The 19,208-nt window shown below is 40.6% G+C and overlaps 1 protein-coding gene across 3 annotated transcripts in view; it reads right to left on the bottom strand.

Moving 5' to 3' along the window:
- Positions 1 to 19,208, bottom strand: part of Xrra1 (X-ray radiation resistance associated 1) — a 65,547-nt gene that overhangs the window by 39,749 nt on the left and 6,590 nt on the right. For all 3 annotated transcript variants that reach the window (XM_015477416.2, XM_048788063.1, XM_048788064.1), the window contains exons 3-7: positions 18,536 to 18,633; positions 12,656 to 12,840; positions 9,065 to 9,136; positions 7,290 to 7,362; positions 4,071 to 4,168 (exon numbers count right to left, since the gene is read on the bottom strand). In XM_015477416.2, the coding sequence (XP_015332902.1) occupies positions 4,071 to 4,168; positions 7,290 to 7,362; positions 9,065 to 9,136; positions 12,656 to 12,840; positions 18,536 to 18,629 (522 nt within the window). In that variant the 5' untranslated portion in view covers positions 18,630 to 18,633. The remainder of the gene's footprint in view (positions 1 to 4,070; positions 4,169 to 7,289; positions 7,363 to 9,064; positions 9,137 to 12,655; positions 12,841 to 18,535; positions 18,634 to 19,208) is intronic.

The raw sequence follows: 19,208 nt of genomic DNA, 5'->3' as shown, positions 1-19,208 counted from the left end.
TCAGCCTCATCAGTGTCACATAGTCAGTCAGACATAACGCATGCTGCAGGTCACTGAGTTTGGTCTGATTCTGCTGTAGTAATTGACTGATTGGCTCTGAAAATCAAGGTTTAAGTCATGTCTACGTGAGTTGAACAAATTTCATAACCTGTGATTCCTAGCTATATAGTGGAAAAAAGTGGTTCTTGAGTAGTTGTAGCCTGTATCCTGGAGTCTAACACATAGTAAGTGCTTAATTAATGTTGGCTGTCATCATCATCCCTTCATAAGTCAACTATATGCTGAAGGCTTCCTTCAGACCACTCCCTGCACTCTGGGAGCACTCAAATGGCTTGAGCAGCTATACACATGCGCGCACACACACACACACACACACACACACTTCTGTTAAGTAGCAATGCTGCTGGAACAGATGTCTGGACACAAACTCATAGGGCACAAGGAAAGAATGGTCAGGTCTATCAGGGATCAGGGCAGGCGTCACAGAACTGTCACCGGAGCTGTCATCAGAGACTAGTAGGTATTCACTATATTGTAAAGGGCAGAAAGACACTTGGATTGGGAAGCAGCATAAAGCAGGAGGCCACCTGGCTTGCTCTGAGAGCTGCAGTGGTTGAGGTATGACAGGAGCTACTAGGATGAGACAAGGCTTGGTAAGATACATCAGGCCATGGAAAGCACCAAGCACCCTCATCAGCAAATTGAACATTTGAGGGTTCACCCAAGAGGCCTTTCCCACTTGGCTGAAGCAAAGAAAGGAGGAAGGCCTGGAAAGCTGGCTCAGATCAGCCCAGGTAAAAGTGAGGGAATTTCTCTCCCTCATAACTCATATGTGAAGTCATTAAGACCTGTGGATTTTATCAACTGCCTTAAGATCCCTCCCACTTGTTCCCTCTAATTCTTCCTAGAACAGAGTCAGAATAGTTTTCCTAAAATACAGTTCTAACCATGCCACTCCTCAGCTTAAAACTCTCCAATGGGTCCCTATTATCCATAAGGTCTTAGCTCCTTAGCAAGGTTTCCAGTGTTCTCCACAGTCTCTCTTCTGCCACCTCTCCAGGCACTTCTGTCATTACACTACACTGTGTCTCACTCTCCATTCCAACCAGGCTGAGCTGTTCCATCAGTGTTCCAGGTCAGAAGGAGCTGGCAAGCCAACACCTGTGAGCCAAATCCAGCCTGATGCCTGTTTGCATGGCATAAGTTAAGAATGATTTTTACATTTAAAAAATTAAAATAAAGGAAGAGCCGTGTGTTACATGTAGAAATTATGTGAAATTCAAATTTCAGCATCATAAATAAAGTTTTTGAAAGATGGCCATGGTCTTTGTGTACATATCATCTGTGTCTGCTTTCCTTCTACAACAGCAGAACTGACTAGATATGACAGGTATGACTATGTATGCTTAGTTATGACCACATAGACCACAAAACCTAAAATATTTTCTATCTGGCCTCATACATAAAAGGTTTGTGGACTCCTGTTCTAGTTGCTTTGGTGATTTAATGTTGGATCCAAATTTTCTCTCCATGAAATTAAGGGCAGCTCAAAGAAATGAACATTTTTAAAATCACAGGTCATGGAATTTCAGAGCTGACACAGAATAGTTCTGGAGAAGGTGAGTTACTTGGTCAAGAAGGCATGTCAAAATACTGGCAGAACTGATTAGAAACAAGGTCTTCTCACTGCTTGGGGAGGGATCCACCTGCACTGTTTTCAGATATGTCAGCAGAGAATCAAATCATGGTGAAGTTGAGTTTTTCTAAATTAACTCCTGAATGGGCTGGGGTTGTGGTTCAGCGGTAGAGCGCATGTCTCACACGTGGAAGACCTGGGTTCGATCCTCAGCACCACATAAAAACAAATAAGTGAAATAAAGGTACTGTGTCCAACTATAACTGAAAAAAACAAGAAATCTACTCTCGGCTCTTCCTCCTGGGCAGCCTTTCTGACAAACAAGGACAGAAGATTCCTAACTTGGCTAGGGTATCTGCTGAGTCACATCAAGTTTTATTATACATCAAAGTATTCATTACTGTTAGCTGCAAATTCATGATATATGACAGGTTTATCCTTTTTTCTTGGGGAGCTCTTGCAAATCATACAGAGAAGAAAACAAATGACTAATCTGGAGATTTCCTTTTCTCATTTGTATTCTATACCCTAACTTTGGTCTATTCTCTCGTAAATAAACACCCTTGGGTAAGGTTGGATCTGCTAGCTAAATAATCTTCATCAGATTCTATCAAACTATAAAGTAGGTTACCAACAAACTCAACCATGAGCAACTATTAGATCCCAAACTAGCCAGTTGCAGAGCCTGTGGTTGTGTCCCCCACTCTGGCCAATGGCACTTCAAACAAGGGTTTGGAATGGTGGGATGAAGGAAGGCATGATGCCTGGCATAATAACCATCACATAAGAGCTCAATGACTATTCTCTGAAAAAGTAAAACACATAAATGAAAAGTCTTAATAGGCCCCCAGGCCTAAAGTGCTAGAAATAGCTTCCTGTATCTTTAGAGCATCTAGGACCCATTTCCCATTCTACACTAAAATCTACCATGAATTTTTTTTAACATAGCACCAAACTGCATAAGTTGTTGTAAATTTATTTTCTCTTGATTTTTTTGGACTTTCCAGAGCTTGACTTCCAGGACAAGTCTGAGGGCCACTCCTGTCTCAACACATAGTCAATCACTGCTATCTTAAATGTGGCTTTAAGTCATGGGGGAGAAGTTACCATTACATTCAATATAGCATTCTTTAAGAATGCAGCCAGGCATGGTGGCACATGCCTGTAATCCTAGCTCTTTGGGAGGCTAATTGCAAGCTTCAGACCAGTCTCAGCAACTCAGCACAACCCTGTCTCAAAATAAAACAGAAAAAAAGCGGGGCTACGAATGTAACTCAGTGGTTAAAATTCAACTTAGGAGATGGCCATTTCAAGAGGTTAAAACTTTTAAGAAACTCTGGCATATAAAGGCCGTCAACTGAAAAAAGTCAGTCTTGTGGAAGGTGGAAGGTCCTTCTCTCTGATAAGACCAAGGTAAGTGAGACTTGTGTATATAATTGACCCTTGATGATTTCAGGTTAAATCATTGAAATTACCAATTCCTAGGTGAACACTAAGATCATGACATGCAGGCAGTTTCTAAGGTGTGAACTGGCAATGCTTTATCATGAGGTCAGCATGTGGGGAAGAGGCCACTCAGTGAGTGAGAATGAGCCTGGCCAGGTGCCCGGCCCTAATCCTGGCTCTTGCTCTTAATTTTCTATGTGCAGTGACCAACAGGTAGTTACAAAAATTGAATTCCTTCATGAAAAGTGGCCCTCATGACTCTGTGAAAGTTGAAAAGCAATTAACTTGAAGTATGATGACATGCATGAAAAATGTCTTACTATGGGAATTGAATTTAGGAAAAAAAAAACAAGAGTAGAAACAAAATTTTCTATATTTTTGATGTGGGGTTTAGAGAATAGTTGCAGATGTGCATATGTCTAGAGTCTGCTGCAGAACTCACAGGAGTCCTACTTTGTTTCATCCTTATCTCTGGGCCTATGAACCAGGCCTACAGACTGCTCTACCCCAGGCCACTATGATCCAGCTCACTCAGCCCAGGATGGGTCTTTGACATCAGTCCATAATATCACCATTTTAGCTGGTCCAATACGTTGCACCTAGCTTTTAACCTCTATGGCTCTTCAACTCTCGCTGGATCCAGATCTCTCCTCAAACTCCTCCTCCTACGATACTCGGTTTAAATTCACTTTACTGCACAGACTCTCTTGAACATGAACGACCCTTAGCATTTATTTTCTAGGACCACATACTAATGGCCATAGGTATCATCCATCTTCCTCACTGCTATCACCACTACCATTATCATCACCACCACACCTATAGCCCCACCATCACCACCATCATCTCTGGAAGCCAGCTATGAAGCAAAGGTCTGGATGTAAAGGCCCAGAGAGTCTCTTCACAAAGCTGTAACTAGTAGAGAACCCCATATTCATACCTTACAGGGAAATAGGTGGACACCAAAATCTCCCTACCTCCAACTTACTTCTAATAACTTAAAGTCTCCATATTTCACGTAGACTCTCTTGATGCCATTAAATGCGAGCTCCAGTTCCTTTAAGGCTGGAAATGAGTGAAATGCCTCTACATGGGAGAAAAGAAAGAGAGAATCTGCAGCTTGCAAAGGACTTAGGAGAAATGTATTAGTAATGACCATTCACTGGGTTCCCCCTGGATCAGGTCCAGCACTGTGGAAGGTGCTTTATGTATATAACCTCTAAATCTCTAACAACCCTCAAAAACAGGGATTACTACTTCCATTCTATGGCTGAGGAAATGGAGACTCAGACAGGATAAATAATTTTCTAGAAATGGAATTGGTGGTAAATGGAAAAAACAAGAATTGAATCTAAGTCTATCCAAATGCAAAGTCCATTTAAAAATTTTTTTTATTTACCTATTTTTATAGTGCTGAGGATCAAACCCAGGACCTGTGCATGCCAATCAAGTGCTCTACCACTGAGCCCATCTCTATTATTTGATTACAGAAGTTAAACATGTCTACCCAAAGTAGTCAAACATCACAGAAAAACAAAAGCTCCCTTTAATCCCAATACCCAGAGATAATGATTAAAAGTTTCATGTATAATACACCACTTTTTCATGTATAATACACACACTTTTTCTCATGCATATATTAAAATACATACACTTCTTAAGCTGGGAGTGTAGCTCAGTGGTGGAGCACTTGCCTAGCATGTGTGAGGTACTGGGTTTGATCCTTATCACCACATAAATAGAAACAAATAAAATAAAGACATTCTGTTCATCTACAACTACCAAAAAAAAATACACACACTTCTTTTTACAAAAATGGAATTATACCATACACATTGTATTCTGATGTTTTTCCCCTTAATAGTACGATGTGAAGATTATTCCACATTAAAATATATAGATCTATCTAATACTTTAATTATTTTCTGTAATTCCCCTATTGATAGGCTTTAGGCTATGTGGTTAAAAGGTAATTAAGCTTTTCCCCCTCTGCATGAGAACTGGACCTTGGGTTAATTTTCTGCCCGTTTCTCTGGTAACGTGAAACAAATGCTATGGTAACTGTGTTACTAGGCAATAATGCTTTGGTAAAAATGCCTTCACATTGGTATATTGCATCTGAAGCAGGAGAGACTATGAATAAACTATAAATACCTGAAGAAGATGCTTCCCTGTATGTGGTGACTTCTGTAACATATCCTTTGTGTGGGGGGGGGGCATCTAGCTATGCCTATGGAGTATCACAAGGAATATTGACTCCTGTAGGCAATAAGCTAGCTAGCTTTCTCTCTGTCTCTCTCCCGCTCCCTCCCTTTCTCCCTCTCCCTCTTTCTCTCCTCTATTGGAGATTACATCCAGGGGTACTCTCCCACTGAGGTACATCTCCAGCCCTTTTTATTTATTAATTTTTTATTCCAAGACAAGATCTCATGAAGTTTCCCAGGCTGGTTTCAAACTTTGGATCCTCCTGCCTCAGCCTCCTGGGTAGGTGGAATTATAGGTGTGTGCCACTGCACCCAGGGGTAATGAGGTTTCTAAGCCAGGATGACCCCTGCATCCACCCAATAAAAGTCTCATTGTCTCACACCTGAAGTGACACCTGGGGCAGGCCTTCGAGAATGACTCATGGATGGCCATGGGGACAGCTTCATGGATGGCCACAAGGATTCCACAACAGAGAACTACACAACCGTGTAGCATTATTTTGAGCCTTCTAAGTGAGCTTAGTGTCCAGGGTGGCCTACAATAGGCTTGTGAGTCAAAAGGTTCAGTAAGGCCTAATAAATGACTGCTCTATGGGTATTTCAATGAACTTCCTTGCACAAGAGTGATTCTATTGAATAAATTCCTGGAACTGAACTATTCCATTAAAGCAATGCCTACTTACAATTTTGAGTGACACTGGAAAACTACCTCCAGAATGTCATGACAATGTACTATATTTCTACCTGTTGAATATACAAATATCCATTTCCATACCAACATGGGTTGTGGGTCCTTTTCATTTTTGCCAATATATGATGGGCAGAAAATAGCATCTTGGAGTTGTTTTGATTATCAGCCTTGCTGATAATCACATGCCTGTTGGTCTTTTTACTTTAAGCCCACACTTTGTAAGTCAAGAGACCACACTGTCTCCTCAAGGGCTGGGATCTCATTAGGTGTTTTGTTAAAATACCCTTCAAACTCAATGCAACAAAACGGACCCATCCTATGTCCTCCTAACCTGCCTCCCCCAAGTATGCTATCTCAGTGAGTATCCCCTTGATCCCTCCTTCCCCTCACACTCCCACTGCCTGTCAAGTCCTATAATTTCTGCTTCCTCCTGAGTCTTTCTCTTTCAATTCCCTTCACTCCTCTTGCCATACCCTGGCTCAGGTCTCATCTCTCAGGTTTCCTGGCCTTCATCTTCTATTCTTGTAGTCCACCCTGCTGACAGCCACCAAGAGCTTTTCTATTTAAAAGTCTACCAAGACTGTCTTTCACCTGCTAGATTAAGTCCGAGTCACTCAAGGCTCTTGAGGACAGAGTCCCTGCCACCTTCTTAAGTCTTCAAATTCCTAAGTCACTCTTATTGCCCTTTCTTTTTTCCTTTCCTTTTTTTTTCCCTTCTGTTTGTCTTAGGTTCATTTGTATTAATTCATGTAGCCCTAATTCATTCTTCCTCTTCTCGGAAGTTCCTCCTAACTCTCCAGCCTGGGTTAAGTCCCACTTATATGCTTGTGTAGCATTTCCTGATTCCCTCTATCATTGCTTATACTGTATCCTGCTCTGGCTATATTTAAGCCCATGTCTCCCACCAGACAAGTTCATTGGAATAGAAACTCGCTTCCTTCTAAAGGCCAAGCACTCACCAGCAGGGGTCACTGTGGATTTGCTAAATAACTAAGAAAGAAGGCTTTCTGTTCCTCTAGGATCACTTACAGGCTGAAACATCTATCTCATCTCAGTCTGCAAGGTAGCCTGCAAAGGGAGGAAGAAGGGAATTATCCCCATTTACAGAGAGAGAGAGAGGCAGCAGCTCACAGAGAAATGTACCGATACAGGGCTGCCCTTGAGGTCTATGTGCTCTCCCCGCACCCAGAATGTTGCATTCCACAAAACAGACAAGTGGCCAATCATGGATGGATAGACACAAATCTTAACACATGTGACTGACTGTGCTAGCCAGGAGGTAGGAGACAGTTTTCAAGAAGAAAGAGCTCACCTAGAGGGAGCAGGTTTTCTGAGGCATTGATATAAATCACAGAAGTAAAGTGCTTGAAGTCCTTTTCCTTCACCTGTAGGAAGACATTTCAGGAAAAACACAACATTAGTTCCCTAAAGAGAACCTTGTTGAAGCTTCAGAGCTGCTGTCAGAATGAACAAAGACCTAAAGGGACAAGAGCCACCCTTAGCACAGAGCAGCAATGTGTTAAGGGCTGTGAGGGCTTTTCTGCTATGCTTTTTCTATTCTGAAATATTTCAAATGTAAGAAAAGCATAGTGACGGATACTCCAAAGACCTATGTAAATCTTATCCAGTTTTAATAAACATGAATTTTTTGCTTGAAATTTCTTTAAAGATAGAAACCATTACAGAGGGTGACTATCACCATCATAACCTCCCTCCAAGTTTCCCTCCCCAATCCCATAATAGCAATTTTGAATTGATGATCATCATTCCCATTCCTGTTGTATTATGTATAAATACCCAAATATGGGGGTATATTCAGCAACCATAAATAGTGCTGTTTTCATGCTTTTTTTTTTTTTTTTTTTTTGGTACCAGGGATTGAACACAGGGGCACTCGACCACTGATCCATATTCCTATCCCTATTTTATTTAGAGACAGGGTCTCACTGAGTTGCTTAGTGTTTTGCTGTTGCTGAGGTTGGCTTTGAACTCACAATCCTCTTGCCTCAGCCTCCTAGGCCGCTGGGATTACTGTTTCATGTTTTAAAACTTTCTATTAAGTAAATCATATGATAGATATCTGTTCTGCAACCTGCCTTTTCACTTACTGATATGTTTTTGAGATTGACTTGTATTGATATATGTGGCTTTTTTTAAGAGAGAGAGAGAGAGAGAGAGAGAGAGAGAGAGAGAGAGAAATTTTTTTAAATATTTATTTTTAGTTTTCAGCGGACACAACATCTTTATTTGTATGTGGTGCTGAGGATCGAACCCAGGCCGTACACATGCCAGGCGAGCACGCTAAGGCTTGAGCCACATCCCCAGCCCTACATGTGGCTTTTTTGACATTATTTGTGTTGATACATGTAGCCCTAGTTCATCCATCTAAATTCCTTGATAGTGTTCCATTATTTGAGTATGTTAAAAGCTATCCTTTCCCAATGGATGCACATTTAATGTATTTCTAATTTTCCATTATTACAATAATTGTTTCTCTAATAATTGTTTTCTCTAATGACATACTCCTATCAGATTGCAGGCTCTTGTGTTGGAAACTCAGTGTTATACAAGGAATTGCACTGGATCAAAATTCTACAGGGCAAACTCAAAAACCAGACTCATAAGGTAAGTTCCTTTAATTCATATCAAATGAGACAATGACAATACTGAATTGATAGCAAACAAAAAATTTGTTTCTGGATGGGTGCCATGCATGGTGCACACCTGTGGTCCCAGGGGCTTAGGATGCTGAGACAGGTGGATCTCGAGTTCAAAGCCAGCCTCAGTAATAGTGAGGTGCTAAGCAACTCAGTGAGACCCTATCTCTAAATAAAATACAAAATAGGGCTGGGGATGTGGCTCAATGGTCGAGTGCCCCTAAGTTCAATCCTCAGTACCCCCCACCCCAAAAAAAGTTTGTTTCTGAGTACTGTTTTCATTCATTGAGTCTTTGCTGGTATTTTCTGCCCTCCTTCCACATGACCATATTTTCAGCCCCCAGGGACTTCGGAGGCATAACAAATAAAACTAGAATAGCAAGTGCCACTTCAGATCTGGCTCACCCAACATCATTGCTGCTGGCCTTACCTGGGATAACTTCAATCCACTCACGTTGATGCTGCACAGGTCTGATGGTTTCCTCACATGGTGGTGCTTCAGCTGGGACACAGGACAGAGAGTCAGCTCTTGAGGCCACAATAAAATGTAATTAATTAAGCTATTTTTGTTCCATGTTGTCTTATTGGGAAAATCCCATAGTCTGTCATAATTTGCTTGTTAGTTTGTTCATTCATTCATTATTTTTTAAAATATTTTTCTTAAGTTGTAGATGGACACAATGACTTTATTTATTTTTATGTGGTGCTGAATATAAAACCCAGTGCCACACACATGCTAGGCGAGCACTCTACTATAAAAATTCTTTATTTATCTATTCATTCACCAAATATTTACTTAGCACTACTTTGGGCCATATCCTATGCTAAATATATTAACAAACTTTCTTCTAATCCTAACCAAACCCTTTGACATAGGTAGCATTATCTTCCTTTTTAAATGAGGTTAAGAGATGTAAAGTGTCTTGCCTAAGATCCTACAGCTACTAATTGATAGATCTATGATTTGAATCCAAATCTGTAATCTTTAAACACTATGCTCTGTTGCCTACCACATCACACTACATAATTAAAGAGTTAGAAGTAACCAATAAAAAAATTAAAAAAGAAAAAAAAAAGAGTTAGAAGTAAATCCCAGCTTTGGAACTTCTATATGTGTTTAATGGAACCTCATTCCTTTGTTCTGTTAATTATGATACCTCTTTGTTATACTTAGTCTCTGAACTAAGTATTGGGAAGACAATGGAGAAAAAGCAGGAACATGTCATGACTTCATGGAGCTTACAATCTCTTGGGAAGCCAAGTGGCAAGCAAGCATTTATCAATGTGATAAATATTTTAAAGGAAAAATTCAAGATCCTATGGGAGACAGTAACAGGAGGTCCTAACTTCAGCCTGAAAATGAGGAAATATTTACTTAAGAAAGTAAAATTCAGCTGAGACTTAAAAGCTAAATAGGAGTTGGTCCCATGAGAGTGGGTGGTAGGGATGGGCAAGAGAAAGTGAGGTGCTTTTGAGAGGATGAAAACCACAACAAAGTTAGAGAGGCAGTCCTTAGATCATGTGGGTCCATGTTGGCTCTGAGAAGGAGTGTGGGTTTTACTCAATAACCAATAGAAAGCTGTCAGAGATTTTTTTTTTTGGCAGGGACTTATAGTAGTTTTATAAAAATTGGTAAGTCTGATACACACTGAAAAGGAAAAAAGTCTGATACACATTGAAAGGACGAAAGAACAGGAAACATCACTGTTGCAGGTATTGTTACCTTCCCAGTAATCACTTTTATATTCCTTCCTTATTATAAACACCAATGTTATTCACATTTCTCCAAGTGGATATGTTCTTAAGCCCCAGCTGCAAAGGATAAGTTTTAATCTGTCTAAGCCAATCACAGAGGTCTCATTCCTCTAATGGATGACTGTGATATAGGTCTGGCCAATGAGATACTGGCTGCTAAGTGTAGGGGTAGGTAACCAGAAAAATACTTCTAAAAATAGACATAAAGCAATGACCATCCCTTCTCTACTCTGAATATTATCCTCTATATGTAATGACTGGAATTGCTGCAGCCATCTTGGGACCATGAAGTCAATTAGCCCAAAGGACATATCAATGTCCTGAGATTGGCAGAGCAGAAAGATGGAAGGAACCTGATTCTTGGAAGATGTTATGAAACTAGTAAATTAGTCTACACTAAACAATGTCTCTGGCTTGTTTTTATATGGGAAAAAAAAGCATCCCAATTGGTTCAAACTAGTTAGGAAATTACTGGATTATCCTAATAATAGATGATGGTGATCAAGCTAAGGATAATGACAGCAGAGATGAAAACACAGACTGATAACTTCTTATTAACTGCCAGGACTTGGATAGGAAGGAGAGGCTAGGATAAAGTGAAACCCTAGGTTACTGGCTTGGTAACTTGAGTAGACAGTAGTGCCAAAATAGAGATAGTATGGTAAATAATGGAAAAAAGCAATTTCTTGGGACTTAGAGTAGGACAATTGTGTGGTAGTTCAATATGAATTGCCAGTGAAAAACTCAAGTGAAACTATCCAATAGGTAGCATGGATACCTCATTACTTTAAAAAGCATTGATGTTGCTTCTGCCACCCAAAGTGGCAACACAGGTAGCAAGCTATACTGATTAAATGTGGAAACGTATATGTATAGTCGTCCCTCAGTATCTGCTACAGATCGGTTCCAGGACCTCCCTTGGAAACCAAAACATATGGATGCTAAAGTCCCTTATATAAAATGGTGCAATATTCATACATAATGTATGCACATCCTCCTGCATACTTGAAACATCTTTAGATTACTTATAATATCTAGTACAATGTAAACGATAGATGATAGTTGATACTGTATTTTTTAGGGAATAATGATAAGGAAAAAAATCTGCATATGTTCTATACAGGCAACATTTTTGTTTTGTTTTTTGTTTTTATGTTTTGAATCTGTAGATGTGGAAACTATTGACATGCAGGGCCAACGTATTTGGATATGAGGAGGGGAAAGACCACTATGGAAAGTGTTTGTCCCTCCTCAGTACTGCTGTTTCAGTCCTCCTCATTCTCTCTCTCTTTTTTTTTCTTTATTGGTTGTTCAAAACATTACAAAGCTCTTGACATATCCCTCCTCATTCTCAATGAGAAATGGAAATAATGAAACAAATTCCACACGTTCTGCAAAGAGCTGGTATTACCCAATTGAGGAAAGACAAAACCAACAAAATCTCTTTCAACCTCTGATCTATGCACACACCCATCTCTTGGGAACCATAAGTAGAATCTAGGAACAAAGTAGCTGCCAGAGAGTTCTTCTCAGGGAGCCTTGAGTATTGGACTGGCCATTAATACTGATTTACAAAATATGTCTTTCTTTGTAACTCCACTGAGGCATTGCAGAAAGCAGATGTGAAATTACCTGCTCCGTCTCCCATACAGCCTCCCTGCTGTCTTCATAAAGCCTGGCCCAGGCTTCAAATAATACCTAGTCAGCTCTTAGCCTTCAGCAAGACATGAAAGCCAAAGACAATGACTGGGAAAGGAGGCCCTCCCCAATCCCACTTGGTCCTGATGAAATCACTGCATGTCAGAACAGAACAGGAATCTTTCTACCTATTCTACCTATGGAATGGGATTCCCAGTGGACTCCTTCCCTGTGAACAACTTACTCCTTTGTCTCTCCAACTCGAAACAAGAGATTTTATTTTAGAGTGTATAGGCCAGATTTCTAATCTTGGCCCAGCCACTTATGGGCCATGGTATCTCAGCAATAGTAATTTACCTCTTGGAGCCTTAGTTTTCTCATCTGCCCAATGACAACAATAATAGGGATGACAATACTGTGTCTATCTCATGGGGTGAACATAAAGAAGGCTTCCCATCTAAAGAAGTTTTGGGTCCCTCCATCATTCAGGCTGTATTTGCCAACACTATTCTCATAATTTGGAATAGGCTGTGGGTAGCTGTACCAGAGCAGAGCAACTCCTTGCCCCCAACTCCACCCTCTTCCTCAGCTGATGCTGCCAGCCACTCCAGGATGTGTTTGCTCTCACCAGAAAAGCACGATCCAGGAGATGTTCAGGAACGTCCCCTTGACTTTCCCGCTGAATCCTTTTCTTCCCCACACCGTCAAAAGAAACCTTCTTTGGGCATTCCTGACCTTCAGTGGGTGCCTCAACCATTCCCTTGGGCTTCTTCTTGAGGTTACCTTTCCGAGTCACTAACCAGTGTCCTAGTCCTGTTGGGAAGATCAGTTCAGTGAGAAGGGTTACACTCCTCCAAAGCTGTGAGTGCAATTACAAGACAGTTATCTGTAACACTAAAATAAAAATTAGCTCTTGATTACATAATATGCACCAGACTCTGCACCACTGCTGGGTAGGGGTGTTTACATATTTATCTCCTTTAACCGGCACACAAGCCCAGTGAGGGACATATTACTGCCCTTTTTCAAAGATGAAAGGGCTTAGACTACAAGAAGTAGAATAAACTGCCCAACTCTTTACGTAATGTGTTTCATATCCAAACTCTACTGTTTCTTTGAGACCCAAGATCAAGTACTTCTTGTTCTGTAAAGTCTTCCCAATCCCCTCTTAGGAAAACAGATCCCAGTTACTCCCCCATTGTCATCTCTTAGGTAAAACCAATGTGTGACCTTAATGGTGTCCATCTTCCCAGACCAGCATGAAAGACTGTGTAAGGAACTCAAAATAGGAAAATGACAGGGCAGTTGGCATTTAAAACAAACAAGCAAATAAACAATAAATGTTAATTATCAAAAGAAGTGAAAAATTTATGTGTGCAAAAAGAAGAGTATGAAGTTTACTGGTAAGTCCACCTATCAGAAACCTGCTTTCTCTTATATTAGCAGTTTATTTACTGATGGCCTTCATTGCAATTTGTGATTGTTTTATTTATTGCTTATTAGTATCCATCTCTCTCCTAGAGTGGAAGCTCTGTAACAGCAGGGACTTAATCTGATTCCTTCATCTCAGTATTCCTGAGGCCTGCATAGAGCTTACCATGTTGTGATTGTTGCTAAATGAGTGACTTAATGAATTCTTGAGACATAGCAATACAATACAATAATCTATTTATACTTTTCTGGGCATCTACATTATTTTGGAAGCTGGAGTTATATGTATAAATAAAACAGAAGCCCTGACCCCCCCAAAACTCAATAATATATTAGGTGTTCTGGAAGCCTAGAACATAAGCAAAATCTAGTAAATTGAAAGTAGTTCACTAATGGAGATTTAAAAAAAAAAAACAGGCAGTCTAGGCAGAACGAAAAGAATAAGAAATAACTAGAGGTACGAAAGATCAGAACAGCATAGCTATGGAAAACAGTGTGGTGCCTCTAACACCAGCTCTTTTCTGAAGCAGCCCCTACCTTGCCTCAGGGGCTCCCTCCCCAATCTGATCACTGTTGCCAATCCTGCTTCTTATGTGAGCCACTCTGGGCCTGGCAGTCCAAGTAACCAGTTTCACAAGCTGCCCCTAAAGTCCTGGGTATGGACTTTGATTCTCCCTTACCCTATCCTCATATCCTTGACTCCTGGAGACTTTTAAGTTGGTGCCAAAATTCTCAATGTGGCCAAAAGGAAAGGCCTGAAGTGTGTCGGGAGATCAACATGAGGAAAAAGAAATGAGGCTGGAGAGGTCAGCAGAGTCATGAAAAGTCCCCTAAGCCCAGTAAAAGGTTGTAATGGGGTGGCTTCTAGCAGAAAGGGGATCCAGAGAGAGTCTTTTTTTTGACTTGTTTGTTCCTCTGTAATTTTTCATTTTGAGATAATCTTAGACTTCCAGAAAAGTTTCAAAAATAATACAGTGTTCCCTTGCAGGCTTTACCCAGTTTCCCTAATGTTTACATCTTACATAACCATAACACAGTTACTGAAACCAAGTGCTAAGATTTTGATATGAGATGTCCCCGGAAAGCTTCTGTGTTTCCGAAGGACCATTCAGAAGTGAAATGGCTGGACTGTGTGAACTATAACCTAATCAGTCCACCCAGTTTGAATGGACTGGTGGTAACTATAGGCAGGCAGGGTGTGGTTGAAAGAGGTAGGTTACTCGGGGCATCTTCCCTGTGGCTCCTTCCCCACCCTCTCTGCTTCCTGACTCTGCCTGTGAGCTGAGAAGCTTTCCTCCACTGCTGCTCTTTTTTCATGATGTTCTGCTTCCTCCTGGATCCAGACCAATGGAATCAGCAACCTATGGACTGAGGCCTCTGATACCATGAGCCAAAATAAACGTTTCCTCTACTGTTATTCTTGTCAGGTATATTGGTCACAGCAATAAAAGAGCTGACTCAAACAGAAATTGATTCTGAGAAGCGGGGCTAATGCTGAGACTAACATGACCATGTGGTACAAAAGCCTTTGGAAATGGTTTGTGGGATGAATTTGGAAAAGTTTGGAAATGCAGGCTGGAAAAGCCTCAGCACGTTGTAGGCAGAGTTTAATGGGCAATTCCTATGGGAGTACAAAAGACCAAAATGCCAATAGGAATACAGACTCTGCTCATGGAGTTTCAGAGGGAAATGAGGATTCTCTTGGGAATTGGACTTGAGGCCATTTGTATTACATTCTGGAAAAGAACTTATCTACATTGAGTTTCAGAGGAGACTTTGGACTTGGGCTTTGGGCAATGCTGATACTGTTAATCCCTGTGGGACTCTTGGGGTCTAAATGCATTTGCATTTTGAGATAGACTGAGAGTGGGGGGAGCAGGGGCAGAATGTTATGGTTTTGAAATAAGATGTCCCCCCAAAGCTCCTGTGTTTCTGCAGGAATATTCAGAGGTGAAATGAGTGGACTGTGTGGTAACTGCAGGCAGGTGGGGTATGGCCTGGAAGAAGGAATCTTCCCTGTGACCACTTCCACCCCCAGCCCTTCCCCTGCTTCCTGGCTGTCATGAGGGGAGCAGCTTTCTTTGCCATGTCCTTTCTACATTATGTTTTGTCTTACTTTGAACCCACAACATTAGAGTCAGTCATTTGTAAACCTTTGATACCATGAATGAAAATAAATTTTTCCTCCTATAAGTTTTTCTTGTTGGGTATTTTGGTCATAGCAATGTAAAAGATGACTAAACACCAAGTAATTAACATTGGTACAGTATTGGTTACTAATCTGAGCCTTTCTTTGACTTTTGCCAGTTTTCTCACTAATGTCCTTCATCAGCTCCAAGGTCCAATCCAGGATCTCACATTGCATTTGGCTGTCATGGCTCCTTAGTCTGTCTAATTCATGACAATTCCCCAGTCTTTCTTTTTCCTGTGTAATCTTGACACTTATGAAGAGTACTTGTCAAATATTTTTGTAAAATGTCTCTCAGTTTGTACTTGTTTGATGTTTTTTTCCCCAAGATTAGATTAAGGCTTTGCACTTGGCAAAGCCACCACAGAAGCAAAGTTGTGCCTTTCTCAGAGCATCATTTCAGAGAGTTCATAAGGTCACTGAACCCTATTTCTGGTGATGTTAATTTTGATCAGTTAAAGTGGTCTTTGCCTGGTCTCTCTACTGAGAAGTTACTATCTTTCCCTTCAAAATTAACTAATATACATTAAGGTTATTCAAATGTCCTGTTTCTCATCAAACTTACTTTATCATTTGCGATAGTTATGTGTCAGCTTCACTAGGGTATAATATACAGTTATTCAGTCAAACACCAATCTAGGTATTGCCATGATGATATTTTGTAGGTGAAACTGATATTACAATCACTTGGTGTTTAGTAAGAGACTATACTTGATAGTGGAGGTGGCTATCACTCAATCCATTGAAAGACCCTATGAGCAAAAGCTGAGGTTTCTCCTTCAAGTTTTCCTGGAAGAAAAATAAATCTTAACTCAAAACTATAGCATTAGCTTTTCCTCAAAGGTTCCCTCAGCCCCTTCAATCACAGACACCAATTCCAGGGGGAAAAACTGTCTGTCTCTCTCTGTTTGTCCGTCTGTCCATCTCTCTCTCTCTCTCCCCCCCTCTCCCCTACTAGTCCTGATTCTCTGAGAACTCTGACTGAGACAACATCCATGGTTGTTACCTGCAAAAAATTACTATGATGTTTGAATAGTGATTTCCTATTTCATTTATTCTACATTTATTAATTGGATTATACTGTAAGGAAGGGCTTTTCCTTCTCCCCCATTTACTTATTCAAATACTTATTTGCATCAGTATGGACTCATGAATATTTATTTATCCTATGGTTTACAACACACTCCTACCGTTATTTATTTCATTGCCCAGATTGTTCCAGCTTTGGCCATAAGCTCTCTTGTTTGGTTCCTGTGTCCTTTCAACCTGCTCCTGTCATTTTTCTGAGTACTTCTTTATTTTCTGGCATCACAAGCCGTTCCAGGCTCAACTTGTATTTTTTTCCTGCCCCAGCCCTGCAAACATCGTTTTCTCTGAGGATCCCTTGTTCCTTTCAGCGCAGACAATATTTAGAAACCATGATCTAAGCAACAGTTACATTCTTTACTACTGAGGTGTTGTTGCTCTCAGTGGACAAACATACAACACACACAGATATATGCCTATATTTATTTCTGTAACTCTCCATCTGTAGTGAGTGTGTGTGTGTGTGTGTGTGTGAGAGAGAGAGAGAGACAGAGAGAGAGAGAGAGAGAGAGAGAGAGAGAGAGAGCAACCACGAATTCATATTGATAAGCTCCATTGGAAGTGGGGGCCAAGGAAGGTTCCTATGTGAAAAATAAAATATTCAATAGAAGTGGGGAGAAAAGAATGGAGAATAAAGTTCTTCCAACATTCTATGTAAGTTGTTTCCCCTTGTCTAAGGTTTCTGTGGTTTCAGTTACTGGCAATCAATAGCACTCTGAAAATATTATATAGAAAATTCCAGAAATAAATAATTCACAAGTTTTAAACAACTTTTAGTATACTATATTGTTAAAATTGATGTGTATAACAATTATAACAATAAATATGTTAATCTCATACTGTATCTAATTTTTATAAACCAAACTATGGTTTGGGCTTTCCATAGTTTCAGGTATCTACTGAGGTCTTGGAATATATCCCCCACAGATAAGAGGGAACTACTTTCTACATATAGTGACTAACAAGTCACTACTCTGGCATAAACAAGATGTTCTTTTCTCTTGTCCTACCCTTTCAAAGCAACAAATATAATTCATATTTATATGACCATGGTCCATCTACAGGTTTCTGCTCACTGTTAAGAAGAGTTCCTGCTCCATGGGGAGCTTTTAACTACATAAACATTTTAAACTCTATTTAGCAGAAGTCAAGCTTAAGCCACTTTACTTAGAAGCTGGGTAGAATATCATCAATAAGAGACAAAGGCAGAAAGACACACACAAGAAAGACTGAAGGCTAGGATAGTCAGATAACTTATTGGAAAAAGTAGGAGAAGGGTGGAGCTTCATGGATGGAAAGAGTTTGGCTAATTGGAATGAAGGCTAGAACATTCAGGGAAAATAAAAAAGCCACATGAAAGCAGCACTGTGGAATAGGGTATGGGAATGGGGTCACAGAAGACAGTAAGGGCAGGTTATGCTGGGAATGACAGAATACCTGCTAAAGGAGTCAGGCAAGAGAGCCATTGAACAAAAGTGGGCACTGTAGTTAAATGCACACTGTAGAAGTCTCACTGGGAAAGATGGGATAGGAGGGGCTGGGACTGGGGATCAGTGGTAGAGCGCTTGCCTAGTATGTGTGAGGCACTGGATTCAATCCTCAGCACCACATAAAAACAAATAAAAGAAAGTTCATTGACAACTAAAATATATTAAAAAAAAAAAAAAAGATGGATGGGAGGGTATAGGCTGGCGGGAAGGGGCAGGAGGGAGTAAAAAGGCCAGAAAAGAGGACATGATATGAGGAGCAGTGTGAAGCAGGAGCAGATGTGAGGAAAAGGTACCAATTTGAGAGTCACCTGACCTTCCTCCGGTATCCGAAGCAGACTTTTGGCTGGAAAGCAGTTGCTGACGTAAGGCTTCCCTTCATCCAGCTTGTAGACTCCAGAGAAGGCCATCTCCCTGAGGGCCGGCAAGGACAGTGAGGAGTCAGAAGAGCAAGAAGGGGCAGCAGAGCTCTCTCACCTCAATGTAGCTTATGAGCCCACCACCATGTCTTCCCTCTGAGGCCCAGGAGGCCCACTGCCCTGCTTTAGAAATGGCCTGGCCATTTAGATGAAGAGGGAGACAAGGCCCTGGGTTCCCAGCTCAAATCAGTCCCAATACAGATAGTAGAAATAGCATTGCCTTTAGGCTCAGACAGACCTGGTTTGATTCCCAGCTCTGTCTTAATCTTATTATGTCTGAGCAAGTTACTCTTATCCTTCTGCACCTCAGTTTCCTCACCTGTAAAACAAGGGTGATAATCCTACCTTAATAGAGATATGAGAGGGTCAAGTAAGAAAGGTGCCTAACACATTTTAAGTCATCACTAAAACTTTTCTATGTTTTAACAGAGTTGAGAGAAAAGGGGGCTCATATTATAATAACAGATGATATGTTCATGGGATTTGAAACAAATACATAGGATTTGAGGAATGAATTGAGTTTACTGATAGAAAGATAAATATTCCAAACAGAAAGAGCCATATGATGGA

The sequence above is a fragment of the Marmota marmota genome, unplaced genomic scaffold (assembly GCF_001458135.2).
Source record: "Marmota marmota marmota unplaced genomic scaffold, marMar, whole genome shotgun sequence".
Lineage (NCBI taxonomy): Eukaryota > Metazoa > Chordata > Mammalia > Rodentia > Sciuridae > Marmota > Marmota marmota.
The sequence above is the reverse complement of the archived record's forward strand: the minus strand, read 5'-3'. Positions and strand labels throughout refer to the sequence as shown.